We start from the raw sequence: 26,334 nt of genomic DNA, 5'->3' as shown, positions 1-26,334 counted from the left end.
CGGTGTCGTGGAGTCAGAGTTAATATGATGTATTGATGGGCTGGTTCCCCACGGGTGTCTGTCGCTCCTGGGCCACCACCGGCTTCTGGTCTCTGGGGTCAGGGCAGAAGTGGGCCGCGGCCTGGAGGTGCCTCTGCAGCTGGCCCCCTTGTTTTTCTAGCTCCAGGGTACCCCAGATTTTCGGGGAGTCTGGCATCCACCTTCCTACCCATGAGCCACTTGGATCACCATGGAAACAGCAACGTTCTCTATGGACAACACCGTTTCTATGGAACCCAAAAAGGCAAGTGCTGGCATGGGGGCTGGGGGTGCTGTGCAGGGCTTGGGGTGCAGGGCATCCTGGAGGGGTGGGCGGGGCTGGCCAGCCCAGTGGACCCACCCCTCTGGGTCTGGAGAGAGGTGGGACGGCTTCTTAGGTCCCTGGAGAATTTAGACTTTAGGTGCCAGGACCCCAGCTTAGCAGCAGGTCTGCCGGGGTCAGGCAAGCAACTGAGACCCAGACGTGCTCCCTGGAGCTCTCGTGCTCAGGTGGAGACCTCTCAAATGACCTCGACCCAAGGGGGTCGTGCGCAGCTCCCTCAGCACCTGGCCTTGCCCTGCACCTACCCCCGGCCGCCAAGGGTCCCAGGGCAGCTCAGGCCAGGGTGCTCAGTGGGGGTGGCGGGGAAGCCTGCAGGTCCCGCCTCACTGGGCAGCATGAGGCCAGGCCTCGCCCCACCCCACCTCGGGGCGCATGTGTTGGGGCACAGCGTTGCCCCCGCAGACAGAGGAGGGGCTCTCACCCTGTTGGCAGGAGGTGTCCCTGGAGGGGGTGCCGAGGTTGGGGTTCTGCTGATGAGAAGTCGAGCCTGTGGGGCTGAGAGGAGGCGGGAGCACTGGGGTGCACGCGTGCACAGAAGCACCTCCGGCGGATCCCGTCTAGGAGCCCACGGGGTGCAGGGGACGTGCCCCTGAATATGGGACAGGTGCAGGGCGTGGCCGGAGGCCGTGGTGCCCTGTCCTGAGTGGATGTTCTCTCATTTGCATTTTAGAGCGCTCTCCCTGGGGTGGTGCCCAGGAGGCAGAGGCTGGGCTGGTTGCTACGTTTTCGGTGGGTGGCCAGTGGTATGGACTTGAACTGGGACACAGGCCTCATGGGGCCTGGAGGGAGTGTGAGGGTGAGGGTGAGGGGTCCTTGACCACCCCCCATGCGTGACCCCAGCTGAGGAGGGGGCACACCTGCAGAGAAACGGGTCAGAGGGGAGGGGTGCCTTCAGCTTCCATGCAGAGGGCCCCGGGGCACTAGGGGACCTGCCCAGAGGTACTCCGGTACCTGGGCCAGCCCAGGGCTGGCCGGCTGGGTTGGTGCCGAGAGGACTCTGCCAGCAGACAGGGCCAGAAAAGCTCCCCACCCCACTCGGAGTGGATAGATGCTGGACACTGCTGCCCAGAGACAGCCCCCCGCAGGTTGCGATCTGGGTCCCCCAAACTCCACACCAGCCCAGCACGTACAGCGGTTTTGACTGTTTGTCAGGGGCGAGCAGGGGGTCCCCTGCCCCGGAAAACCACCTGATGGGCCCGAGCGGCGGACCCTCTGGGCAGCGGGCCCTGGCAGCCCCTGCGTTCACGTGCGGGGTGCAGCCCCACCCAGGAGCACTTCGGTTCTGAAACTGAGCTAATTAGGTTGCGTCCAGGCTGCCCTTGTTTTAATCAGCAGGAAATTAACAAGGAGTTTACAGAACGGAGGACGGTTTCACCAGGGGCTTCTTGCTCCCCCTTGCCTCTCTCTGGAAGCCCCAGGCTGCCTGCCCACAGCCCCGCTGGGCATGGAGGAGGCCAGGCCCCAAGTCCCCAGAGACAGCTTGGGAGGCACTGGGTGTCCCCAGGGCTGGTCGGCGCCCACGTAGGGAGTAAGGCCCTGGCAGGAAGGCTTTGCCCCCGCCGAGGGTCCAGGCTGGACAGTAGGCCATGGCCCAGCGTGGAGAGCCAAGGGTCCACCCGCCACCCACCAGGAGTGAGCCCAGACTGCAGGGACATTGCAAGCTGATGGTGGGCTAGGATAGGGACAGCCGAGTGGGACCGTTTCCCTGTTTCTTGCCTGTAAACAATCACCCCAGCCCCAGCCCGAGAGGCCTCCCGACGCAACGAGGAGGGGCTGGGTCCTTGCAGGGTGTTCGGGAGGTAGGTGAGTGGGGTCTCCGCACCAGGGCCATCCTCAGACACGTGTCTGCCCCGAGCCTCACTTCCTCCGGGGGTTTAGCACTTACAGGGGCCAGGAAGAGGCGGGCCCTTGGCTGTCCCCAGGGCATGGTCCCACCTGCAGCAGGCTCTCCGAACTCTCCCTGTGGCTGGGCATCCTGGCACAGTGCCCTGTGCCGTGGCCACCTCACGCCACGTGCCACGTGCCACGTGCCCTGCCGTTCACTTTGCCATCAAGCTGAGAACCCTCTTAGCTTCAGGGTCTTGATGGCTGTTTGCAAAGACCAGACCGTTTGACACACCCCAGCATCACGGAGGTTTGGGGGAGATGCCTGTCGCCCCAGACCTCACCTGCTCCCACCCCCCCTCCACTAATCCCCATGGGCACTAAGCCGGGCAGGGTTCTGGGTATCTCCTGGGAGGCTGAACATAATTTGGAACCTCCCGGGGGGCTGGGGAGTGAGTGTTTCTGGGGACGGAGCTTTGGTTTGGGAGGAGGGGCCAGTTCTGGAGACAGTGGTGGTGGTGGCCGTGGCGGCCACACGGCCACGTGAATGTGTGGAATGCCCCCGAGCCACGCGTGTGAACACGGGAAAAGCGGTCAGTTGCATGTTGTGTCTGTTCTGTAATGTTAAGGCTTCTTCAGGCAGCAGCCCTGGGTCTCGGCCAGCCGGCAGCGGAAGGGACCTGGGGCCCGTGTCTGGGGCGGGGGTGGGGACTGAGCTCTCCGTCCCTGGCGTCCCGTTGACCTCGGTTCTCTCACACGCAGATAACTTCTACCTGCGCAACCTGCCCCCCCAGCCCACCCTGCTGCCCACCAACCACAACTTCCCCAGCGTGGCCCGGGCCACCCCCACCCACCCCATCGGCTCCTGCAGCCGTGACCGAGGAGAGGCCGCCGCCCTGCAGAAGGGTGCCAAGGAGTTCGACCGCTTTCTCCTGGGCAAAGAGCTGGGCAAGGAGAAGGCCAGCAAGGCGGTGGAGGGCAGGGAGCGGCCGGCCGCGGAGGAGGACGGCAGCAAAGAGCGGCACAAGCTGGTGCTGCCCCTGCCGGCCGAGGGCCCCTGCAAGGAGAGCGTGGTGCCCAGAGGCCCCTGCGAGGGCCGCCCCAAGCACCTGGCCTCCTGCCTTCTCAACACCAAGGTGCTCAACGGCGAGATGGGCAAGGCCGCGCTGGCCAGCTGCGCGGGGGGCGTGCTGGTGCGGCCCGGGATGGCGGCCTCAGGGCGCTGTGCCAAGGAGGCGGCAGGGCCCGTGGAGCCCGGGCAGGCCTTCGGCGAGGGCCTGGAGCGGCGGCAAGTGCTGCACCAGGCCGGGTCCTACACGGTGCCCTCCGGCCTGCCCGCCGGGCCGCCCCCGCCCCTCAGCACGGCCACCGGCTCCTTCCCCTGCCTGCAGCTGCACGCTGGCCCCGACGGGCTCTGCCCACTGCAGGACAAAGTCCCCCGGGACCTGAAGGCCAGCGGGCCCACCTTCGTGCCTTCCGTGGGACACCTGGCCGACAAGAGCCGCCCCTTCCAGGCCGCTGAGGCCTGTGCCGTGGCGAGTGAGGGCAAAGACCGACTCCTGGATGGGGGCTTGGCGCCTGACCATGCCGCGCCCTACGGAGTCTCCTACGCCCACCTGAAGGCTGAGAGCAAGGGCGAGCGGCGGCCTGGGGGCTTCGAGGCACCCCTCAACCCCCGGCTCAAGGGCCTGGAGTATCTCCGCAGCACAGGCCCCGAGGCCCCCTTCCCCGGGCTCCCCACAGGGGGACTGGACAAAAGCAACTACTTCGAGCTGCCCGCCGCCTCCCAGGACTGTGTCCGGCCTGGTCACCAGGACCCTCTGGGCGGGAAGGTCACCCAGGCCTGCTGCACTTTAGACAAGTCGGTCAGCAAGGAGGCCCCCGCGGTGCCCCCCGGAGCCCAGAGGGTGGCCCGGATCCGGCATCAGCAGCACCCGGTTGCCTCCGAGATGGAGCCGGGGGCCAGCGGGGCAGAGGCCAAGCGCAAGTCGCTGGAGCTGGCGTCTCTGGGCTACGGCGGGCCCCAGCTGCCCCCGTGGAGTGTCCAGCCGGGCCAGGGCGCTGCCATGGCCATCGGCGAGGAGCACAAGGGCAGCGCCTACCTGGACCCCTTTGGCGGCAGCCTTCAGCCGGCGGCCCTCCTGCCCCAGGACCTGCCGGCCCCGCCGGATGAGGTCTCGGCCATGAAGAGCCTGCTCAAGTACAGCAACCAGGCACTGGTCGTCGGCCAGAAGGCGCCCTTCGTGGGCCTCGGCGGCCTCAAGGCCAGCTGCGCCCAGCAGGACGTGAAGTTCCCCGCCACCAAGGGCCCGGGCCAGACCCCCGGCGAGGTGGAGAGGCCGGACTGTGCCCGAAGCCGGGAGCACGAGGCTCCGCACGGCGATGGAGAGGTGCGGCAGCCACCCGTGGGCATCGCCGTGGCCTTGGCCCGGCAGAAGGACACAGTGAGCCGGCCAGAGACTACCTACGGTGCCAACACCGGGCGGCAGGGCCGGGCTGCTCCCGCCTTCAAAGGTATGGCCCCGTCCCAAGGAGAGAGGCTCAGGGCATGTTGCAGACCTGCCCCTGTCTGCCCTCCCAGAGACCCTGGGCTCCCACATCCGGGGTCTTGATGGGCTCACCCCTTACCTACCCCATGAGCCGAGGCTCCCTACCCTCACCCTCACAGACCCTGAAGGTCCCCAGTTCCTGGTCAGACCCCTAGCCCAGCCTCCCCAACCTTCGTCCCTTCTGCTGTCCGCCCCATGCAGCTGGTGGTGGGCCCCGCTCCGCCCATGCGCTGGACCTGGAGGCCGAAGAGGAGAGGCCGCGGCTGTGTGAGGACCGCCTGGGGCTGGCCAGCCGGGAGCTGCTGCTGCCGTAAGAACCAGGCCGTGGCCTTCGGTGGGGCCCAGGCCACACGTCTGGGCTAGAGTGGCCGGGTGTCAGGTCTGGGGTGCCCACTCTCGGCCTTGCTGGGGAGTCTGCCCGTGTCGTAAGGGGGCTCTGCTGACTCCCCCTCTGCCGATGGGGCCACGGCTGGGACGGAAGCGTCTGATGCCGAGCCCGGGCTCTCGCCAAGACCCCTCTCTGCGAGGTGTCCGGCCATGGGCTTGGGTGGGGAGCAGGCTGCGTGGCTGCAGCTGCACTGAGCCCGCCCACCTCGTGATGTGCAGGGACAACAAGGACCTCGTGGAGTTCACCCGGATCCACCCGTCCAGCGGCTGCCCCAGAGACTTGGCCCCTCACCTCATGATCGCTGGCGGCTCCTCCCTGCAGAGCGGCCAGCTGGGCGGGGACCCGGCCCCCCACCCCCACCCCGCCCACCCCCCCTGGCTGCCCCGCACCCGCAGCCCCTCCTTATGGATGGGGGGACATTCCTACGGTCAGTGTGCCGGGGGCACGGGTTGGGTGGGCAGCGTGGCCCCTGGCCGGAACTCCGGTCCCTGCTGCCCGCCCTGCACAGCCTAACCACTGCGCCCTGTCTCCCCAGGCCTTGGGCACCCCGCCCTGCACCAGAACCTGCCCCCTGGCTTCCCTGCCTCTGTGCCCGGCTCCATGCCCTCGGTCTTCCCCCTGTCCCAGGATGCCCCCGCACAGCTAGTCATCCTGCCCTCGGAACCCACACCCCACACTGCCCCCCACGCGCTTGGTAAGGGCACCCTGGGCCGGGCGGTGTGCATGTGGGGTGTGGGAAGCAGCCCCGAGGGAGGGAGCCATCCTGGAGATGGGGCTGTGCGGGGAGGCAGGCCCCTGACCGGGCGGGAGGCAGGTGTGAGGTGGGTGAGCTGGAGGTGAGGCGTGGGAAAGACCAGCCAGGTGGCGGGGACACAGCCCGCACCCGTCCCTGCCCGCTGATGGCCCCCTGCCCCTGCCCACAGCGGACGTCATGGAGCAGGCTTCGCTGTGGCCGCCCATGTACGGGGGCCGGGGCCCCACCTCTCACATGCAGCACCCGGGCCAGCTCCCCATGTACTCGCGGTCCCAGTTCCTGCGGCAGCAGGAACTCTACGCCCTGCAGCACCAGCCTCAGCACCAGCCGCAGCCGCAGCCGCCGCCGCAGCCCCGGGCCACCCAGTTCCAGGTACCACCCCGAGGCCCCGTGATCCAGGGTGTGCTCCCTGCCTGCCTCGACCCGCCCGGCCCAGGAGTCCCCAGAGCACCCTCCCCCACCCTGATGCCCTGAGCAGGGCCGCTGGGCTGAGCCTCTCCCCACCCGACAGCGGAAGCCGGAGGACCGTCACCTGGAGCTGGAGGAGCCCGCCCAGGAGAAGGCCCTGAAGTCCACCCACAAGCCAGTTGCCTTAACCCCTACGGCCAAGGGCACCCCCTCACCTGCCAACACAGGCCCCACCAAGCTGTCGACCTGCTGCCACTCCCCCACCCCAAAGCCCCCCGCCAGCTGCCCCACGCCGCCGCCCCATCCCGGCGCCCCCTGCACTTTATCCATCCGCCCCACCGGCAGCCCCAGGCCTGGCTCCCAGCTGCCCAGCACCGAGGACAGGAGTGGGGAGGGCCGGCGGGCCGGAGTCAACCTCAGCACGTTGGAATCAGGTGAGACTGCCCCCCCTCTGCTCCGAGGCCTGTCCCCCCTCCTGGGTGGGCAGAGCTGAATCAGGGTGCTGCTTGGTCTTGCAATGTAGGGGTGCCCTCCCCTAGCCAAGCCCCTGGTAGGGCCTGGGGCAGTGTCGCCTACCCCTGCTCTCTCTCTTCGTCCCCCTCCACCATCTTGGGTGACCCTGGAAGGAGGCCCCGGGCAGGAAGGGCAGGAGCAGGGTGAGGCCCAGCCGGCCAGCAGGAACAAAGGCCCGCCTGCCGGGACCCTGGCGGCCACAGGCCCTGTCCGCAGCCTCGAAGCTGGGCCGGGAGCTCGGCCGCAGCGGTGGGTTGGCGGCGGAGATGCCACCCGCCTGGCCTGCCGGGAGGTTCACGCCCAGCCCCTGGCAGCGCCCCACCGCGGCCTCATTCTCTCTGAACCGGCTGCGAGTTCTCGCTGGGACGCGTGGGGCGAACGTAAACACCGTCTCAATTCCGCCACAAGGAGACTGAGCCAACGGAGGTTGTCATTTTTTTAGGCCTTCTTCCCCTTTTTTTTTTATTTTATTGTAGTTAATGGGGCGTAAGCCTCGGCCAGGCTGCCGGCGTGTTCTGGTTCAGGGGAAGGAGCCCTGATTCAACTCTCTTGTGTTAAAACTCCCCCCTTTTTCTGGTTAGCCACACACCACATTGTGCCAGAGATGGCCCCCAGGGGACCCCCTGGGTCCCCAAGGGTACAGCAGGAGCTGGGGGCTCCCAGCTGTCCTGGCCCTCCCCTGCTGCCCCCAACTTAACGGGTCCCCGTTTCTATCTAACCTGTTCTGCAGGCAGAGGGCTGGCTGGGGACCCCCATCTCAGGTGTGGGTCTGAGGGGTTTGTGGCCACCCTTGCCCCCGCTGCTCTCTCCTGACGACACCCCGCTTTTGCAGACCTGCCCCCTGGACACATGTGCCCCGTGGCCAGCTTGGGCTTCTCCCTGCCTCCCGACGTGCACTCCTCTGACCTCTCGGACCCCAAAACTATGCAATGCCCTGCCCCCCGGGCCCAGCCAGAGCCTGTGAGGACACCTGCCTCCAGGGAGCCGTCCTGCCGGAGCCCCCAGAGCCTGGAGGAGCCTGGGCTGCCCTCGGGGGCCAGGGAGGCCTCCCAGGACCTTGCTGCCCTCCTCCACCCTGCCGAGCGGGGCCCACCAGGAAAGGCAGTGGACCCCAGCCCGCTGGAGGGGCTGCAGGAACTGCGATGCAGGGTCCTCCTCCAGGGAGGGGTCCCCGAAGCCACTGACGGGGCTGGTTCTACTCAGGGAGGGGCCCGGGGGGAGAGGACCACAGGGGAGGGGAGAGAGGAGAGGGAGCCAGGGCCCTCCTCCGGGGCCAGTCCCCAGGCCCTGAAGCAACAGGCAGGGAGCCCCCAAGCCCTGGACCAGGGCGAGCGGGGTGCATGGCAGGACCCTGGGGAGGCAGGGCCGGAGGAGGGGGCCGCATTTGAGGAGGACAAACTGGAGGAAGAAGAGGAAGAGGAGGACTGTGGGTCAACCCCCGACAACAGCCACCTGCCCAGGGTGCCGCTGGGCCTGGATGCCCTGGTGGCAGCCACCATCGACCTAGGGGACTTGCCTGCCCTTGGCCTGCCGGGCCCTCAGCCCCCTGCCGTCCCCGTGCCGCCCGGCACAGCCCCCTCGCCCCCTTGCTCAGGGATCCATGGCATCGCCCTGCTCAGCGAGCTGGCCGACCTGGACGTCCGGCCTCAGAGGAGCGAGCCCGCCCTGCCAGGTGAGTGCCAGTGGCCGCCCCGCCCTGCACCCGGGAGCTGGGCCTCCAGGCCTGGGCTCGGGCAGCTGGCCAGACAGCAGGCCCCACGGTCGCCCTCCGCCGCTGGAAGCCAGAGGCAGGTGTGCCCATCCCGTATCACCCCACCCTGGCTGCCGAGGGGTCCACAAGAGCAGGGTCTCCGATGGCGGCGGCACAGGAAGGGCCCCCAGATAGCACCCAGTTGCTGTGGATGTTCGTGACACCCCGAAGGGCGCTCGAGTGTATCCCCATTTCACACGCGGGGATGCCAAGGCCCATGGGGCGGTGCGGGGCGAGGTAGCTGGACCGAGGTGTCACCTCCGGGAAAGGGGAGAGAGCTGTGTCTCCTGCAGGCCTCCCACCCAACCCCACCGCCCAGGGCTCGCTCCCTGGGCCTGCCTGGCTTGAGCTCAGGCTGGGGCCTTGCCTCCTGGCTGGGGGCTGGGACGGTGCGGCCTGCCCAGAGCTGCCCTGCCATGAGGTGCTGCGGGGTTCCCCTCCCCCAAGGCCCCAGGGTGCAGGTGGGGACAGGTGCTGCGCTGCAGAGAGGCAGGGCCTGAGGGGACCCCAGATGGTCCTCCTGCTGCCCAGGTGCTGCTCTGAGGGAAGCCCCTCCCTGCCCTGCCGAGGGGGAGAGGGGGAGCCGGCCAGGTGTGGGCTGCCCTGCTGTTTATAGAAAGAGCCCCACCAAGTCCTTGGCTCCAGGGCCATTTCCAGCCTTCGGTGCTGCGTAGGTACCCGAATGTTCCATCAAGTTCATCTCCCCAAAGGCCACTGTGTCGCTCCTGTGTCCCCTGCTGGGTGGGTCCCCGGAGGGCTTAGCTTCGGCCTGAGCTATAGGGTGAGGCAGGGTACCCTGGGCACGCATGGCTCAGGTCCTGGACCGTCACCACCATTGGCGTCTGTGGAGCCCTGTGCCTCTGCAGGGAAGGGTTGGAGACCCCCAAGCTTGGGGTGTGGCTGTCCCTGTTTCTCCCACAGCCCCCCGAGATTACAGAGCCCTGCAGGGTGGTGTTTGGATCCCAAAGAAGACCCCCTCCCCCAGGTTCACCCAGGGAACTATGGGGTGTCAGCAGGCTTCACCTGAGGAGTGGGGGTGCTTGGGGAGGACTGAGGGAGGGGAGGGGAGGAGCAGAGGGGCTTCCTGGTTGTGACAGTGACCCCAAGAGAAAGGGAGCCCCTGTGGATCCTTTAGCCGAGATGGGGCTCAGAGGGCCCCGCCCAGGCTGCTGGAGGAGCCTGGCCCAGAGCTGAGCCCTCTGAGCCCCCCACCCCCAGGGCGCCTTGGCCAGAGCTGATGCGCCTCTGGCTCAGCTCCATCGTTTATGACGCCAGCTTGGTGGTGGCCGGGCAGTCTCCTGGGAGGTGGTTTGAGGTGTGAGGCCCCGTCCCCTGCAGACATTTCATCCACCCACTTGTTTACTCATGTCAGCGCCACTCGGGCTCCTGTCCTCAGTCAGTGATAGTCTTCTCTGCCACTATGTCGCCTCACGGTCAAACTGGCTCCGACGGGGCCCCGTGACCGGCCCCTGTGTGCCCACGTCGTCCTCAGCACCCCGTGTCCCCCACGGCGCCCCTTTCCGCTGCAGCTGCTCCTGGGGCCGCCCCCACCCCGCTGCTGCCCCTCGGTGGCTGCACGCATGTCCTGAGTCCCCCTCCATGCCTCTCCTGAGTGGCGCTGGCTTAGCTCTGCCCCTGTGCTAGGCCACCCACTAGGGCTGTGACACCCCAGGTTTTCACAATCCTGGGAGCGGGTGAGAACGCACAGGCAGCTCCTGTTAGACGTGTGACCGGCTGGTGCCTTTCCTAAAGGGTCTGGGCCCACCCGAGGGCTTGGGCCATCCCAGCTGGCCCGCCCCGCAGTAGCCAAGGGCAGGGGGCTGGCTGCGCACCCTGCTGCTCCCCGCCACCTCACCTCGTCCTTGAGCCTGGCAGCCTTGGGGGTTCTGGGCCGTGCTGAGAAGCAGGCTGCAATCCAGAGCCTCTCTGAGGGGTCGTGTGCCCACCGCCCATGCACACATGAGCACCTTTTGTCCCCCGTAGAAGAGGAGGACGTGCTGACCTTCAACCTGCAGCGCCTGGCCACGCTGGCCTCAGCCTGGTCCCTGGTGGAGGCCGCTGGCCTGGACAGCCCTGCCTCCGCCCCACCCCCTGCTGCTGACCCCTGCAGGGCTCCCATGCCCACCCCTCGGATGCAGATCCTCCAGCGCAAGGACACCTGGACCCCTAAGACCAAGCCTGTGAGTGGGGGCCCTGTCCACCCCACCGCCCACTGCCGTGAGCCACGGGAACCTCTGAGCATGCAGCCGGGCCGCCCAGCTGCCCATCGTGGGCCCTCGAGGCTCACAGCCCTGTGCCCCTGCCCACCAGGTGTGCCCACTGAAGGCTGCTATCGACCGGCTGGACACGCAGGAGGTGGGGCTGCGGGTGCAGCTGGCGGAGCTGCAGAGGCGGTACAAGGAGAAGCAGCGGGAGCTGGCCCGCCTGCAGCGCAGGCATGACCACGAGTATGAGCCCGGCCGGCGGGCTGGGCGGGCTGGGCGGGCTGGCCGTGGAGGGCGTGGACTCGTGCAGCCCAGCCCAGGGCCACCGCTGTGGGCAGGGGTCGGCCCAGGTGTGCCGAGCTGAGCCGGAAGCTGGGGTCCGGGAGGGTTTCAGGGCACAGGTGGGAGGGAGCTTCCTAGAGGCAGTTGTAGCTGCGGTGGCCCGAGGCAAGTCTTAGGAGGACCTGCCCGTCCCCCGCTGGACCCCGTCGGGGTGCCCGCACGGGTATGAGCCTCTGACCACCCCTCCCGTGGCCGTCAGGAGAGAGGACAGCTCGCGGAGCCCAGCGAGGCGGGGGCCTGGCCGGCCGAGGAAGCGCAAATACTCCAGCTTGCTGCCCGTCCTGCGGCCTGGGGGCCAGCTTCCCAGGGCCGACGTTAAGAAAGTCAAGTGAGTGCTGGGTGTGCGGGGCACCACGGGGCACTCAGGCTGGTGGGCACATGGCAGAGTCTGGGCTCTCTGGGTCCCAGGGTGGCTGGTCCCCCTCTCTAGCTCCTGCACACCCAGACTTCCCTCCCAGAACCCTGGGCAACGGGGTGTGTCCAGCGGGCAGAGCCCAGCAGCCCCCTCCTCTGCCCACCGCCAGCCCTCGGCCCACCCCGGGCTCCTTGCCTCCAGGAGCCTCCGTGGCCGGGAGTGCGACCGCACCAGCTCCGCACACCTGGCCGGGGCATCCCCCCCACTGGCGCCCCTGCCCAGCCGCCCCGAGTGGGAGGCGGCCTTGCGTAAAAGCCTCTTTATCTGCACTGTATACAGTCGTTGGTCACGCTGCGGTGCCCCGCGCGGCTGCCGCACGATGTTATTATCCATTACCCGCCGACGCAGGCCCGCTGCACTCCCCGGCCTGGTATAATTGTCCTTCTCCGCTACAAATTGCCTCTCCCGGCAGGCCCATTTGCATAAATCCTCCGCGCTCCTCCAAACAGGATTGGCGCAGGCGTGCGGTACTGCATCAATCCTGATGATTTGGTAATAATAGTTAAATCGGCACTAAATGGTTCCTTCAATTAAGACAGAGGCAAAAAATTAATCTCAGGGCTTTATGTCACAAAACATTAGCAAATGCAGAGAAGGTTAGAGGGAGGGGGAGTTCACGCAGGCTGCCGGCGGTACAGTGGAGGAGCCATATGGCTGGGGGGCCTCCCGGAGCTGCCCCCCACCCCCGCCCTCCGCAGGTGTCACCCAGCAGGGGGCTCCAGGGGCCTCCCTTTGAGAACCAGCCAGTGCTGTGGGGGCTGCTGGCCGGGAGCCCTGCGGGGGGCGCCCTGGCGAGGCTGCCCCCCCACGCTCAAGCCTGGCACCGAGCCCCGCCCTGGCACCCCTTACTGGGACTTGCATTCTGGCCCTTCTCCCCTGACCCAAGAAGCCAGGCCTGGCTGGAGGGCAGTGGCCTCAGGACAGGGAAGGAAACTAAGTCCGGGGCTCTCCCTTCTCAAGAATTGGGGCTCCCTCCTGCCCACTTTCCATCCCACTCTGGAGCCCTGCTCTGGTAGCTGCAGGCACTTGGGCCCAGGCAGGAAGTGGGAGGCTGGGGTCCCGGGCCAAGCGGGCCACAGGCCAGCTTCCTATCTGGCCGACTCTCTGGGCGGGAAGGTCTGGCCACACGAGGCCAGGGCCCCACCAGGACCCTCAGCCTCCACCTGTGATTCACACCAGTTACCACCATGGGGTGGGGGAGGGGACAGGTGAATGGCCCAGCCCCAGCCCCCATGTGGCAAAGGACGGGGAGCCAAGCTCCCAGCTCCACACTTGGGTTCGGGGAAACCGAGGCTTGGCGTCAGCAGGGTCCCTTCCCTCAAGGCCCAGAACTGAGGGCAGAGGATGAAGCTCTCGGGTGTCCGAGCCCAGCAGTGGGGGGCGCGGGCTGGGAGGCAGAGCCTGGGCATGAGTTTCTCTGGCTTCTGCCCCCCGTCCTGCAGCAGCAGAGATGTGGGGAGTGGGCCCCGTTCTCAGGACCCTCGGCCAGCGCCTCTGGTCCTAGCAGCTGGACTTCACACTCACCACAGGCTCAGTCTGACCGGGAGGCACAATTGTCATGGTCTCCACTTCCCAGGTGGAGAGACCGAGGCCACAGCCCATTCACGCAGCGGCCCGGCTGGCCACAGAGCCGTGGCTTCCGAGCGCCGGGCTGCCCCGCCCTAGTCAGTGGGCAGAGGGGACTGGTGGGGAGGCAGGCGTGGGGGGTCAGCACAGGCTCAGCCCTGGCCCCCCACAGCTGTGTGTGCCCTAAAGAGCTTGGGCCATGGGAGAAGAGGGACAAGAGGGCTTCCCAGGACGTGGGGCTGCCCTGTGGGACCCACGCGCCCTGGCTGCCACCCCCGGGACTGTGCGGGGCCCGAGGCCCAGGGGGCCAGCTGTGCCTGCACCTGGCCTGAGCCCACCTGCTCCCCCACACCCCCAGGGCAGTGCCGTCCAGCCTGAGCCTGCTGTGTGCCGAGCTGCAGGGCGGCGAGGAGCCCACGAAGAAGCAGAGCCGACTGGAAAAGGGCGTCTACGTGGGCCTGCAGCCCGGCTCTGCGGTGAGTCCCGTCCTCGCCTCACCTCGGCTCGGGGTTCGGGGTGCCAGGCGGCAGGCAGCAGGGGACAGACTGAGTCCCAGCGCCGAGAGGAGCACACCCAGGCCCGGCCAGTGTCAGGTCCCTCACCACGGAGGCGCGCCCTGGCCTGCCGGTGACTCAGACAGTGACGCTCGTGACACCTGCAGCTCCCTCCACAGCAGAGGAAGCCAGGGCAGCTGGGTGCAGACTTTCCTGCAGGAGGGAGAGCCCAGGGGGCCGCAGCGTCAGGTGCATGCACCTGGTGGGGGCGGGTGAGGGCAGCAGCCGTCCTTCTGGGGGCCCTCCGCCCCTCCCCTATTCCAGGTCCTGGGGCGCACAGGCCAGAGGCGCTTCTGAGCTGTCGCGCTTTGCACCACCTCCCAGAGCAGGAGGCTGGTTCCTCTGCCCGGGACACACTCCTGGGCCCTTGGCCTCCCTCCCCTCGGCCTAAGGGGGGGACAGCTGGTGGGGGGGGGATGGGGGATGGGCAGGCCTGCGCCCTGGGCCAGATGCCCTCTTGGCCCCTAGGAGAGCAGGGCCAGGGCGTGCCACCCCTGAGCCAGGCAGGTGGCCGCGGCCCGGGTGGGGCAGCGAGTGGAGCTGCCGCCTGCCGTTCTCAGGAGCAGAGCCGCGGTCAGGGAGAGCTGGTGTCCGCGGCGGCCCACAGAGTCACCCCGCTGAAGCCAAAGGTGAAGAGCAAGGGGCTGCCCGCTGGCCTCGGCCCGTTCCCGGGGGGGCGTGTGCGGAAGAAGCTTTCCCGAGCCAAGAGCACGAAGGTGTCAGGGGCGGCCAGACACCCGCAGCCGGATGCCCGTGACGGCGAGCGGGAGATGCCCAAGTTCCCGGCCCAGCCGGCAGGGGCCGCAGCACACGAGGCAGGCAAGTCGCTGATCTGATCACCAGCATCTCCGGGCTCCAGTGGGGGGGGGGGTGGCACAGCCTCCCGCTGCCAGGAGACCCTCCCCAGGGCGCAGCCAGCAGCTCCCAGCGCCCCACCCCCACATGGAGGGCCAAGGGGAGGAAGAGGTGCCTGTCCCATGCATCCTGCAAAGGAGCTAAAAATAGCCCTGGTAGGCTCCAGCCTGCCTCCCTGCCATGTCCGGCCAGGCTGACCTGGAGAGGTTATCTGGCCCCCAGCAAACACATCCAGAAACAGAAGCCTGGAAAAACAGACACTTCCTTCCCACAGCCGGCCACCCCCAGGCCTAGACTCAGCAAGAACAAAGGCAGAGGAAGCAGGAAGCCAGGGCGACCTGCAGGGGCGGCCCCAAGGGGAGGGCTGGTCTGGGGCGGGGACTCCCCCACCTGTGTCCCGCTGCTCGAAGCCGCAGACAGGTTGCCGGAGGCCAGGGAAGAGAGGTCAGAGAGGCATCACCCTGCCCATCCCTGTCCAGACACCCTCACCTGGACACCTGGCCAGGTGCCCCCTCCCAGAGCGACTTCAGGGATGACTGTGATGGAGCTCCACTCACAGCCCCCCACTACATCCACACACGTGACACTACCCCAAAATGGTGCCGCTGTGACGCCCATCGTCTGGACCCCTGCCTCCCCCCAGGCAGCGGCTATGACAGCGAGAACTGTGAAGGTCTCTTGGGGGCAGAAGCACCTCCCAAGGAGCCCAGGCTGGCGCTGCACGCGGGGGCCAGCGGGGCCGCGCTGGGGCCCTCGCCCTCCTCCGTGGTCAAGATGGAGGCCAACCAGAAGGCCAAGAAGAAGAAGGAGCGGCAGGGCTTGCTAGGTAGCTGGCGGCGCGGGCGGGCCGGGGCGCCTGGCGGTCGGGGCCCCAGCTGCTGGGACCCCTGCAGCAGCCCCCTCCCTCCCACAGGGGCCTGCCGCCTGTCCAGCCCGGAGAGCGAGGTCAAGATCAAGAGGCGGACGGTGAAGGCCAAGGTAGGCACCGCGCTGGAGCGGGCCCCAGGGCGCAGGCCCCCGGGAGCGCCCGGCAAGAAGAGAGCCAAGGGCAAGGCCAAAGGCGGCCTGCGAGCCCAGCCCGGGGCCGCGCCCACCAGGGACGCCCTCTTCAGCCCTGCCCGGGCCTTCGCCTGCCGGGAGGAGGGCAGCCAGCTGGCCAGCGAGCGTCTCAAGAGGGCCACACGCAAGAGCACGATGCTCCAGCCGGGACTGCGGGTGAGCACCGGCGGCTCCCCGGGGCGCGTATCCCGGGTCCTGGGCCAGTGGGGCGGGGCTGGGGGGAAAGGCCTCCAGGGCCCCCGCTCTGTCTGCCAACTGTACCCTGCGCCCAGGTCAGCCTGAGTCACACCCCGGGCGGGCTGTGGGCGAGGACGCTGCTGCCACCTCACCACAGTCCCTCCCCACCACCCGACAGCGCAAGAACGGGGCCCTGTCCATCGCCCTGTCGCCCCGAAATGCCAAGGCCATCCTGGGGAAGGGCAGGAAGGCAGGCAGGATGACGAGCAAAGCGGTCGGCAAGCAGGTAGCACCCCCCGCCTGTCCCCGGTGCCCCACCTGTCCCCCGCCTCTCCGGCCTGCCCTCGCCAGGGGCTGACCTCTCTGCCCCCCAGGGCAAGGGCCGGGCGGTGAGCCGGCTGCTGGAGAGTTTTGCTGTGGAGGGCGACTTCGAGTTTGACGACAGCAGCAGCTTCTCAGAGGACGAGGACGAGGACGAGGAGGACGAGGCGGCCAGCGGTCCCCTGAGCGCGGAGCAGAGCGCCGCCCTGGGTGAGCGGCGGGGAGGAGGTTGTGAGTGTCTGGGGGCGACGGCGGGCAGCTGGGGGCCCGGCCCTGACACCCCTGTCCCCCAGCGCGCTCATGCACCATCCACAAGGAGGACCTGCAGGACGGGCTGCCCGTGCTCATCCCCAAGGAGGACAGTCTGCTGTACGCGGGCAGCGTCAGGACCCTGCAGCCCCCGGACATGTGAGGCCGGGACGTGGGCAGGGAGGGACCCGCCGTGGCCGGGGTGGTGGCCATGGACACGCAGGCCCGGCTCATGCCACCCCTCCCCCCAGCTACAGCATCGTCGTCGAGGGCGAGAGGGGAAACCGGCAGAGAATCTACTCCTTGGAGCAGCTGCTGCAGGAGGCGGTGAGGGACGCCCGCTCGGCCCTCCCGGGGTGGCCCCCCTGCACCCCCCGAGCACCCCGAAGCCCACCCAGCCGCTCACTCCTGGCCCTGGCTGCACCTGCAGGTTCTCGATGTCCGGCCGCAGTCTAGCCGGTACCTCCCGCCGGGCACAAGGGTTTGCGCCTACTGGAGCCAGAAGTCCCGCTGTCTGTACCCAGGCAGTGTGGTCCGAGGTGAGCACAGCCGGGCCCCCACGAGGCTGGCCAGCCCCTCTCCTCAGGCAGAGCTGCAGGCAGGGCCCCCCCAGAGTGCTGGGGAGGGGGCCCTTCTTCCCAGGCCCACATGGGCGCAGAGTGAGCAGTAGGACCAGCTCCCTGGTCAGTAGGAAAAGGCAATGGGGTGCTTGGGGGTCGGTGGGGGACTCCGGCTCTCCAAAGGACGACAGAGGGGAGCCAGAGGTCAGGTCCCAGAGGTCAAGAATGGCTCACTAGGGCACAGTCTCCCTGGGGTGAACCCTGACCCCCACTCAGGTAGGGAACGTAGGGCCCTAGGGTCCGACAGGTGGACAGGAGGTGGACGGGTGCAGGCAGGTGGGCCAGCCGGACGTGTGTTGCACGCGTGCATGGGGAGTCGGCCCCAGCATGGGGTGAGGCGGGGAGCCAGCGCTGCCACTCAGCCACGCTGCCGGGGTGGGGTGCTGGCGGCTGTCCCAGCAGCGCCAAGGTCGAATGCCACCAAGGAGCAGAATGGCCCCAGTGTCATTTGTCAGGTGCCTGGGAGCCCTCCTGCCCCCTCCCAGCCACCAGGGAGCGCCCCGGGGCCTGAGCCCAGGGCTGTGTGCTCAGTGGGCCTCATCCCCAGGCAACTCCAGCGACGAGGAGGAGGACCTGGACTCCGTGGTGGTGGAGTTTGATGACGGGGACACCGGTCACATCGCCGTCTCCAACATCAGGCTGCTGCCTCCGGACTTCAAGATCCAGTGTGAGCCGGGGGCCCTGCCTGCCTGGGTCAGCCCCATGGCTGGAGCGGGCGGAGCGTCCTCCGGGTCCAGCAGGTCCCCAAGGCACGGGCGCGGGGAGGCGGGCGCCCCAGCGGCACAGCCCTGAGTCCACGCGTCTGCCCTGCAGGCACAGAGCCCTCGCCGGCCCTGCTGGTGTCCAGTGGCTGCCGGAGGAACAAGAAAGCTTCCTGCGAGGCCCCCCCGCCCAGCGAGCCCCCCGCTCCCAGCCTGTCCCCCAAGGTGCACGACAGCCCCGAAGCCTCAAAGACCCCTGGGAAGAAATCCATCAGCAAAGACAAAGCTGGTACTCGGGGACGGCCGAGAGAACCCGGGTGGGGAGGCTCCCCAGGGGTGTGGGGACCTGGTGGTACCTCTGACTCTCCCTGGCGCCCCCCCCAGGCAAAGCGGAGCTCCTAACCTCAGGTGCCAAGCCCCCCGCGGGGGCCTCGGACCACTTCCTGGGCCGCCGGGGCAGCCCGCTGCTGAGCTGGTCGGCGGTGGCGCAGACCAAGCGGAAGGTGGCGGCGGCGACGGCGGGAGGCAAGGGGCCGGGCCTGCTGCAGAACCTCTTCCAGATCAACGGCAGCGCCAAGAAGCTGCGGGCCCGCGAGGCGCTGTTCCCGGTGCACAGCGTGGCCGCGCCCGTGTTCGGCAACGGCTTCCGGGCCGACTCCTTCAGCAGCCTGGCCAGCTCCTATGCGCCCTTCGTCGGTGGGGCCGGGCCCGGCCTGCCCGGGGGCGCCCACAAGCTGCTGCGGGCCAAGAAGGCCGAGCGGGCCGAGGCGGAGAAGGGCGGCCGGCGGCGGGCCGGCGGCGAGTTCCTCGTCAAGCTGGACCACGAGGGCGTGACCTCCCCCAAGAACAAGAACTGCAAAGCGTTGCTCATGGGTGACAAGGACCTGGGCCCCAAGCTGGGGCGCCCGCTGCCCAGCCCCAGCTACGCACACCCAGCCCTCGTGGGCAAGGACAGGAAGGGACGGGCGCCCATCCACCCGCTGCCCATGGGGCTGGCGCTGCGAAAGTTTGCGGGCCAGGTCGAGTACCCACCGCCCTGTGGCAGCGACTGCCACAGCTCCTACTCGGACGAGGACGAGGACGGGCCGGGGCTGGCCCCCGGCGCGCCCTCCCGCTTCCTCGCCCGCCTGTCCGTGTCCTCCTCCTCCTCCGGCTCGTCCTCCTCCTCCTCCTCGGGCTCCCTGTCCACCTCCAGCCTCTGCTCCTCCGAGGACGAGGGCTCCTCCTACAGCTCGGACGACGAGGCCCAGGCCCTGCTGCTGCAGAGCTGCCTGCCCCCCCCTGTGCCCGCCCTCCTGGCCCAGCCCGAGGCCCTGCGCTCCAAGGGGGGCGGCCCCCACGCGCACGCCCAGCGCTGCTTCCTGTCCAGGGCCCCCGCGGCGGGTGGGGGCGCAGGTGCGGGCCCCAGCGGCGGCAAAGCCAAGCTCAAGCGCAAGGAGGCCCTGAGCTTCTCCAAAGCCAAAGAGGGAGCGCGGAGGCAGCGGCTGCCGTCCGTGGAAAACCGGCCAAAGATCTCAGCCTTTCTGCCCGCGCGGCAGCTCTGGAGGTGGTCAGGGAGCCCCACGCAGGTAGGCGGGCCCCTGGCCGCTCTGCCCCGTGCTCCTGCTCCTCAGCCCCCCTTCTCTCCTTGCTGAATTACTCCATTTCAACTGAAAATTGGGGAACTCGAGGGAAGAACAAACGCCCACCATGGTCCATCGGGGGCACCGCCCACCATGGTCGTTTGCCCCCACCCCCCCTTTGCCTGTACAACCGCGGCAGTGACCACGGCCGACACGCTGTATTTGGTGCACGGGTTGCCCTGAGCACCCCCCACGCCACAGAACCACACGCCAGCCTGGGCAGGGCTGCGGGAGCGTCCGCCTCCCTGATCCGAAGTGAACATCTCACAGGTTCGGGCCCCCTGCCCTCAGCCGGTGACCCTCGGGTCCTGACGTCCTAACCGTGCTCAGGGCCAACCCCGTCCTGACCTGCAGCCCCAACAGCAGGGCTGCCCCGCTGTGCCCATGCGGGTGCCACGCCCACACCCTGGCACACGAGCACGCCGTCTGCCCCCCAAATCCCCTCCTCTGTGTCTGCCCCGCCCGCCCAAGGCCTGCCCTCACCGCAGCCCTGACTGTCCCCGCAGAGGCGCGGCGTGAAGGGCAGAGCCCGGAAACTGTTCTACAAGGCCATCGTGCGGGGCAAGGAGACACTGCGCGTCGGGGACTGCGCCGTGTTCCTATCGGCCGGCCGGCCCAACCTGCCCTACATCGGCCGCATCGAGAGCCTGTGGGAGTCCTGGGGCAGCAACATGGTGGTGAAGGTCAAGTGGTTCTACCACCCCGAGGAGACCAAGCTGGGCGAGCGGCACAGCGATGGGAAGGTGGGGCCCGGGGGGGGGCTCGGGGGTGTGGGATGCAGTCAAACAAGGAGAGTGGTCGTCTCTGAACACCGCCACCCTGTCCCCCGCACCTGGAGACCTCCTGGCCCCAGGAAGCAACACAGGCTCCTGCTGCTGCAGCTCAGGGCTCCCTGAGAAGGGGGTGCTTTCACCTGGGGGGCTGGGACGCACAGGCCATGGAGCGCAGGGCAGGTCCCCCCCGGCAGCGCTCTCGCGGGCCCTCCGCCACCCTGAGGCAAAGCCCAGCACCCTCTTGGGTCACTGAGCGGAGCCCATGCCGGCGGCCAGCACAGGAACCGCGCAGAAACCGCTTCCCCAGCTCTGCGGGGTGCGGGTTCCCGCCACACAGGCCAGGGCCGTCCAGGTTGGGTGGGCGCTGGCCCAGGCCGCCTCTGACGGGCTCCCGGCCCTCGCCCACAGAACGCCCTGTACCAGTCCTGCCATGAGGACGAGAACGACGTGCAGACCATCTCCCACAAGTGCCAGGTCGTGGGGCGCGCCCAGTACGAGCAGATGACGCGCGGCCGCAAGCGCCAGGACCGGAGGGACCTCTACTACCTGGCGGGCACCTACGACCCCGCCACGGGGCGCCTGGTGACGGCCGACGGCGTGCCCATCCTGTGCTGAGCCCGTGCCCGCCCGGTGTGCCCGCGGCGCCCGTGCTGCAGCTGCGGGGGCTGGGGGACTCGGACCACGCCGCCAGCCCCACCCCGCCGAGCGGGAGGTGGGGCCAGTGAACAAATATGCAAACCCACCGAGGCAGGATCCAGGCTTTTTTATTATTTTCCCTGGAAAGAGAGAGCCCCTGGGCCTCGGAACCCAGTCGCCCGCCACCGCGGGTCGCTGTGCCCGCCGGGACCCCGCCCGGGCTCTGCTCTCCCATCGGCGGTTCTCGAGAGATTAGAATCCAAGCCATATTTTCCCTAGTACCTCCGACTGTCCCCCACCAGGGAAAGCAGAAATCAGGTGTGTTGTCTATTTATTTCGCTATGTAAATATTGTATTTCTGCGGGGAAGTTTTATGAAAAAAAAAAGTGGGAAAGGATTTCTTTTCCCCACGTGCGTGACGAGGGTGTGTGCACGTGTGTGTGCGTGTGTGTGTGTTGTGTGCAGGTATTTTGTTCTGGGGAGTTTTCTTTGAAAAATGCACTGTTTTCCTCAGCCTAGCTGAGTCCGGCGGGGGCGTCTGTGACGACAGGGAGGGGCGGGGCCCCAGGACGGGTCACACAGGACCCCGGGTCACACCTGCTGGTCTCTGGGGGGGCTGTGTCAGATGGAAGCCACACCCAGTCATTTCATTTTGATCCACCTCCGGGGAAGAAAGGACTTGGGGAGGACTCACCGATGAGGGTCCCACAGGGAGAAGGGACCCCAGAAGCTGAAGTAAACCCACAGCCCTCCCCCCAGAGGATGGCGGCAGACGTGTATCTTACCTCTGTTTCAACGAAACAAAAATGAACAAATATTTTAAAGTGTTGATATGAAAAGTGATGTTTCGATTTCCTTTCCTGAATATTCCCACTTCTCTCTGATTTCCGTTTATCCGGCCTCTGCTGACAACAGGGAAGAGACCAGCCCCCCGACACACGGAGGGTTTCTGGCCTTTTCTGAAGCCCCTGGGCAGGGCCGACGGCCCGGCAGGTGGCGTTGGGGCGAGAACAGGGTCCCTCCGGCTCGCACCCCAGCGTGAACGCAGGGACCACAGTCCTGGGGGGGTGTCCCAGACCCTCAGCAACACTCTGGTAACCCCCTGAAACTTGTCACCTCTTCGCCTGAGGCCAAGAGGGACAGACAGGGTGAGCCAGACCTGTGGCCCAGTGGCCTTGATGTTGGCCTGTCCCACCGCTCAGGCTCCCGGAAAGCCCCCCATGCTGTTGCTCCTAGGGTGAGCTCTCCCCGACACAGCCCAGGTTCCCAGGAAACAAGGGGTATTGGCGGGTACCTGGCACCCCAACCCCGGCCCCTCTCGCCCCTCTCTCTTCTGACCAGGAAACCATCTGGCTGCCTGGAAGGTCCCCCTCCCATTTCCGGCGGCTCTGTGGGAAACGCAGGTGCCAGGAGGGGGTCCCCTGCACCCCAGCTTACCTCCTCTACCCTGCCTCCCCCTTCGTCTGCCCACGAGTGCAATATTTCATTCCTGGTGGTCGCCTGGCAGCCGGCAGCCGTGGTCCTGCCTGCTGCCGGGACGTGGGAGGAGGCTGATGGAGGCCAGGCCAGGGGTCGGCGCAGCCGGGGGACAGCCCCGCACAGAAGTTAGAGCCCGTGGCTGTTTGCAGCCCGAGCAGAGCAGCGGTCTCAGCGCAGGGCCGGGCGCCGCCGCCCTGGGCCCTCCCCTGTGCGGGCTCCTCCCCGGTGCGGGGTCCCCCCCTCGCGTTCTCTCCCCGCCCCGTGTGCGTGTGACCCCACACCCGGCAGAAGCGCCGCTGTTGTAAATGTGTAAACTAAGAGAGGGGGTGGGGTTTTTCAATGTAAACACTAAAAAAACAAAAACACAAAGGTTTTATGAACAGCAAACTCTATGTAAATGCATTTTAGTATTAAATTTTTTATTGATAACTTGCTTAAGAATAAATATATGAACTATTGTACAGGTTTCCAGTGGTCCGGAACCCTCACTGTGCCTCCGTGTCCGTGGGCGCCACATGGTGACTCCCCGGAGGCCCGAGGTGCGGGGTCTCAGCGGACACGCCCGGTGGGCCGAGGCCTGCTCCGTGCCAGGCGGCAGCTGGGACGACGCCCCTCAGGGATGTGGGACCGGGATGGGTTTGCCGTGGTCTTGGCCTTCGAGACGGCCCAGGACGAGGGTCCCTTTCCTTGTAGATCTCGCCCGAGTGAGACAGTGTCCCTGTGGCCGGGGAGGGGGAGAGGGCCGTCAGCCCCACAGGGCACAGGCACCGGGAAGGGGGGCCCCCAAAGTGCTGTGGCCCTCGGGCCAGGGTCGCAGGGGGCTCTAAGGCAGAAGAGTGGGTGAGACCCGGGCAGGGCGGGTGGCCCAGCACAAGCCAGTGCCGACACCCCCTTGGGCCAAGGGCGAACCTCGTCTGTGGACAGGTCATGGGTTTGAATCCTCCATTCAACCAACACTGGTGCTGGCAGTGTGCCAGGCAGCCGCCCAGGCCTCCAGACACCCCGGCGCCCTGAGGGCAGGGGAGGGACGGGAGTTTAGCCAGCACAACCACCAGGGCTCCAGCACCAGGCTCCCTGCGGTGGGCAGACTGACAGGGATGTCCCAGGGAACCAAGTTCCAACTATCCCTAGAGTGGTCCAGGAGGGCTTCTGGGCGGAGGTGGCGCCTGGCTGTGCAGGAGGAAGAGCGGTGCAGGGCAGGCGAGGAGCGCAGGATACGGGGACCTGGTGCTGGAGCAGAGGGGCAGAGCTGGGGGTCCGGAGCCCACGGTGCAGTCGGTCTGTCCTGTCTGCCGGACAACAGCGCCCTCGGAAGGCTCTGGGCAGACAGTGGGCAGTCAGACCAAGACCACTCCCTCTGCAGCCCTGAGCTCAGAGCTAGAGGGCAGGGCCCGGGGGAGGAGCTGGCACCCAGAGGAGGGTCCTAAGGGCCGAGGTTGGGGGCAGGTGCATGCGGCTGGGCTGGGGCGAGGGGCAGAGTGTCCGCCAACAGGCCCAGGACTGTGGGCAGGTTGGGGTGAGACAGGAGGCAGGTGACTATCAGGACCAGCAAGTGGGGGCAACAGCAGGACTAGGTGAGACCCCAAGCGTCTGTTCCCACCAGCCCACCTCCTCCTCCCTCCCTCCAGCCACCCGGCCCCTTCCGCTGTTCCCACCTTAGCTCGGACAGGACAACGGCTGCCCCAGAGCAGGGCTGCCCGAGGGCTGAACGCACAGGCCCCACTTTGATCAAGACGAAGGAGCCATCACACGAAACGCTGAAGCAAGACAGATGACAGGCCCGGGTGGGGATCGATGAGAGCAACGTTTCATCGGGTAGGAGCGACACCGGCTGATCACGCTTCGTCGTTAATACCGCAAACTGACGTGGGCCCGGGGACTTTAACTGCCCAGGCCCCCCGTGGGCGAGGTGGCTGGGGCAGGGCGAGGAGCGGGCCCACACCCAGGCTGGGGACGGGGAGAGGGCGGCTCTGCAGGTCAGCCAGTGAGGGGTCATCTGGGCACTCAGTGGCCAAAGGCCAGTGGCCACTCGGGCCCGAGTCTGAGCAGCGGTGAGAGGCTACTCTGGGCCCCTAAGTGCCAGCTAAGATAGTGGTCACCAAGGACACCGAAAGCTCCCTCGTGCTAGGAAGCTGGGGGCTCAACTCCCTACTGCATTCCCCGCCCCCTGCGGCCACCCCATGCCATTCCCCAGGAGTCCCTGGACAAGCCAGCACCCCTCCAAAGCTGCTTTTCACCTAACATGAGGCCTGCGTCCTTCCCAGGCACCTGCCTCCAGCTGCCTGCTCAGAGCGCGTGAGAGCTGCCAGGCGGGGGCACCACAGGCCGAGGAGCCTGCGTCCACCGGTAGCCGGAGTTGGGGAGGCGGCAGGGCGGAAGGGCCTGGCTCCCCACCTCGGCCTGGGGCCTCCGAGTCTCTGTGAAGTGGGTCCCTGACCTGCTCACCATGAGCTGGGCGAGGTTCCCGGGAGGCTGCAAAGACACCTCCGGACCCCCGGGCAGGGGCCCTTTCTGGGCTGCACACCGCGCCTTGGGCGGGAGGCCGGGCGCTGCCCGCTGCCAGCATGCCGCCCCTCAACCCCAGCCCGGCCAGCAGCGACGGCCCAGGCTGGCACGGCGGGGTCCCTCCCTGCCAACAGGCTCAGGAGCCTGGCTCTCCCCACCTGGCAAGTCCTCACAGCCGCTCCAAGGGTCCCCGTGGCCCTTCTGGGGGCTCCCTGGGGGCACACGTGGGGGCTTCACACCCTCTGACAGTGTTCCTGAGCCATCCACCTGCCACCTGCGTGAAGGACACCGGGCAGGGCCCTGCGCCGCAGGACACACCTCCCTCCCTCCATGCCACCAGGGACCCCACAGCCCAGCGCTCAGGACGGCAGGAGCGTGGGGGCTGCTGGGACAAAGTGGAGGGGAAGGGGGCCTGCGAGCCTTTCAGGGGGTGAGCCGAGCTCTCCAAACCATCCAGCCGCAAACCAGCCAGAGGGCAGGGGCCGGCCCTCCAGTTCCAACCCCTGGATCTCATCCTGACATCCCCCCTCCACACCCTCGAGGGTCCTGAGCCGGCCCAGTTCAGCACAAAGAGGACACGCTGGCCCCCCAACGACCACTCTGCTGGGGGCCGCACGGAGGGCATGCGTCTGCGACCAGAGCCCTCGGGGCTCTCGCGTCCGTTCCGGAGCCGAACACGTGGTTTGACCTTTGCGCAGCCCGCTCACCTCCTGGTGGCCGGGACGTCCTGTCAAAGCGGGAGCAGCCGCATCTGGAGGCAGCCCTGTCCCCAGGGCGCCTGGAGAACCGCCCTGTTCCGGCTGGACCGGGAGCGAGCCGGGGAGGCCAGGGGAGGGCTGGCCGGGGGCACAGCGCCACAGTGAACTAGGACAATCGCTTGTTTCCTCAGGGTCTGCGTTTCCCTGACAACGTCCTTTGCCCCCCTTCCTGTGCTCAGATTGAGTTTCAGGGGCTCTCCGTCACAGCGGGGCCACCGCTGGGTGCTTCCTGCCCCAGTGCCGGCGGCCTCCGAGGCGGAGGCTGCGTCCCTCTGCAGGAAGGGACGGCGAGGGGCTGACCCCGCGGCGCAGGCTGGCCGGGCCAACCCCCGTGGTTCAGAGACCTTCCGCCGTCCTGTGTCCCTTGATGATTCCTGGGGCTGCCAGGAAAGCGGCTGCCCCCCCCCCCCAGTCCATCCCAAACGTCCTAAACCAGCCCTTCTGCCCATCAGGGAGGGCACAGCCCCCGTCTTCTCTCAAACCCCGCGGACGTGACCAGCTCCTGGCAGGAATGCAACTTGTTTCAGTCCGTCCGTCCGTCTGTCATGGGCTGGAGACCTACTGTGCGCTGGGCCCTCGGCCCGGCACTGGGATGCAGCTCCGAGGGGACGACACAAAGCCCCGTCCCCTGGGAGCTGGGAGCCTGCAGGAAAGAGGTGGGCACAGAGCCCGCCATGGCACCAGCGAGCCCACAGCTCCAGGGGGAGCTGTGCTGCAGGGCACCGGGCAGGGCTCCTCGTCAGCACCGGGCACCGGCCATGAAACCCAGGTCAAAGCCCCCAGGAGCCCGGCTGGTGTGGCTCAGGGGCTGAGCGTCGACCCTGCACCAAGAGGTCGCTGGTTCGATTCCCGGTCAGGGCACATGCCCAGGTTGTGGGCCTGATCCCCAGTGGGGGGCCTGCAGGAGGCGGCCAGTCGATGTTCTCTCTCATCGATGTTTCTGTCTCTCTC

General features: G+C 67.7%; 1 protein-coding gene across 1 annotated transcript in view; it reads left to right on the top strand.

Moving 5' to 3' along the window:
- The window catches only part of BAHCC1 (BAH domain and coiled-coil containing 1), a 54,749-nt gene extending 32,244 nt beyond the window's left edge, over positions 1 to 22,505 (top strand). Inside the window, exons 3-27 of the mRNA XM_036268675.1 lie at positions 161 to 283; positions 2,948 to 4,699; positions 4,936 to 5,044; positions 5,341 to 5,549; positions 5,658 to 5,816; positions 6,046 to 6,248; positions 6,388 to 6,718; positions 7,630 to 8,469; positions 10,531 to 10,727; positions 10,858 to 10,994; positions 11,293 to 11,421; positions 13,433 to 13,554; positions 14,169 to 14,451; positions 15,131 to 15,309; positions 15,397 to 15,698; positions 15,898 to 16,005; positions 16,094 to 16,250; positions 16,334 to 16,448; positions 16,541 to 16,616; positions 16,720 to 16,828; positions 17,457 to 17,576; positions 17,723 to 17,899; positions 17,995 to 19,178; positions 19,739 to 19,975; positions 20,414 to 22,505. Of these exons, the coding sequence (XP_036124568.1) occupies positions 161 to 283; positions 2,948 to 4,699; positions 4,936 to 5,044; positions 5,341 to 5,549; positions 5,658 to 5,816; positions 6,046 to 6,248; positions 6,388 to 6,718; positions 7,630 to 8,469; positions 10,531 to 10,727; positions 10,858 to 10,994; positions 11,293 to 11,421; positions 13,433 to 13,554; positions 14,169 to 14,451; positions 15,131 to 15,309; positions 15,397 to 15,698; positions 15,898 to 16,005; positions 16,094 to 16,250; positions 16,334 to 16,448; positions 16,541 to 16,616; positions 16,720 to 16,828; positions 17,457 to 17,576; positions 17,723 to 17,899; positions 17,995 to 19,178; positions 19,739 to 19,975; positions 20,414 to 20,620 (7,565 nt within the window). The 3' untranslated portion in view covers positions 20,621 to 22,505. The remainder of the gene's footprint in view (positions 1 to 160; positions 284 to 2,947; positions 4,700 to 4,935; positions 5,045 to 5,340; positions 5,550 to 5,657; positions 5,817 to 6,045; positions 6,249 to 6,387; positions 6,719 to 7,629; positions 8,470 to 10,530; positions 10,728 to 10,857; positions 10,995 to 11,292; positions 11,422 to 13,432; positions 13,555 to 14,168; positions 14,452 to 15,130; positions 15,310 to 15,396; positions 15,699 to 15,897; positions 16,006 to 16,093; positions 16,251 to 16,333; positions 16,449 to 16,540; positions 16,617 to 16,719; positions 16,829 to 17,456; positions 17,577 to 17,722; positions 17,900 to 17,994; positions 19,179 to 19,738; positions 19,976 to 20,413) is intronic.
- Positions 22,506 to 26,334: the final 3,829 nt, after the last annotated feature.

The sequence above is a fragment of the Molossus molossus genome, unplaced genomic scaffold (genome assembly GCF_014108415.1).
Source record: "Molossus molossus isolate mMolMol1 unplaced genomic scaffold, mMolMol1.p scaffold_m16_p_19, whole genome shotgun sequence".
In the NCBI taxonomy this organism is placed as follows: Eukaryota; Metazoa; Chordata; class Mammalia; order Chiroptera; family Molossidae; genus Molossus; species Molossus molossus.
Note: the sequence above shows the minus strand (reverse complement) of the source record. Positions and strands in the feature narration are given on the sequence as shown.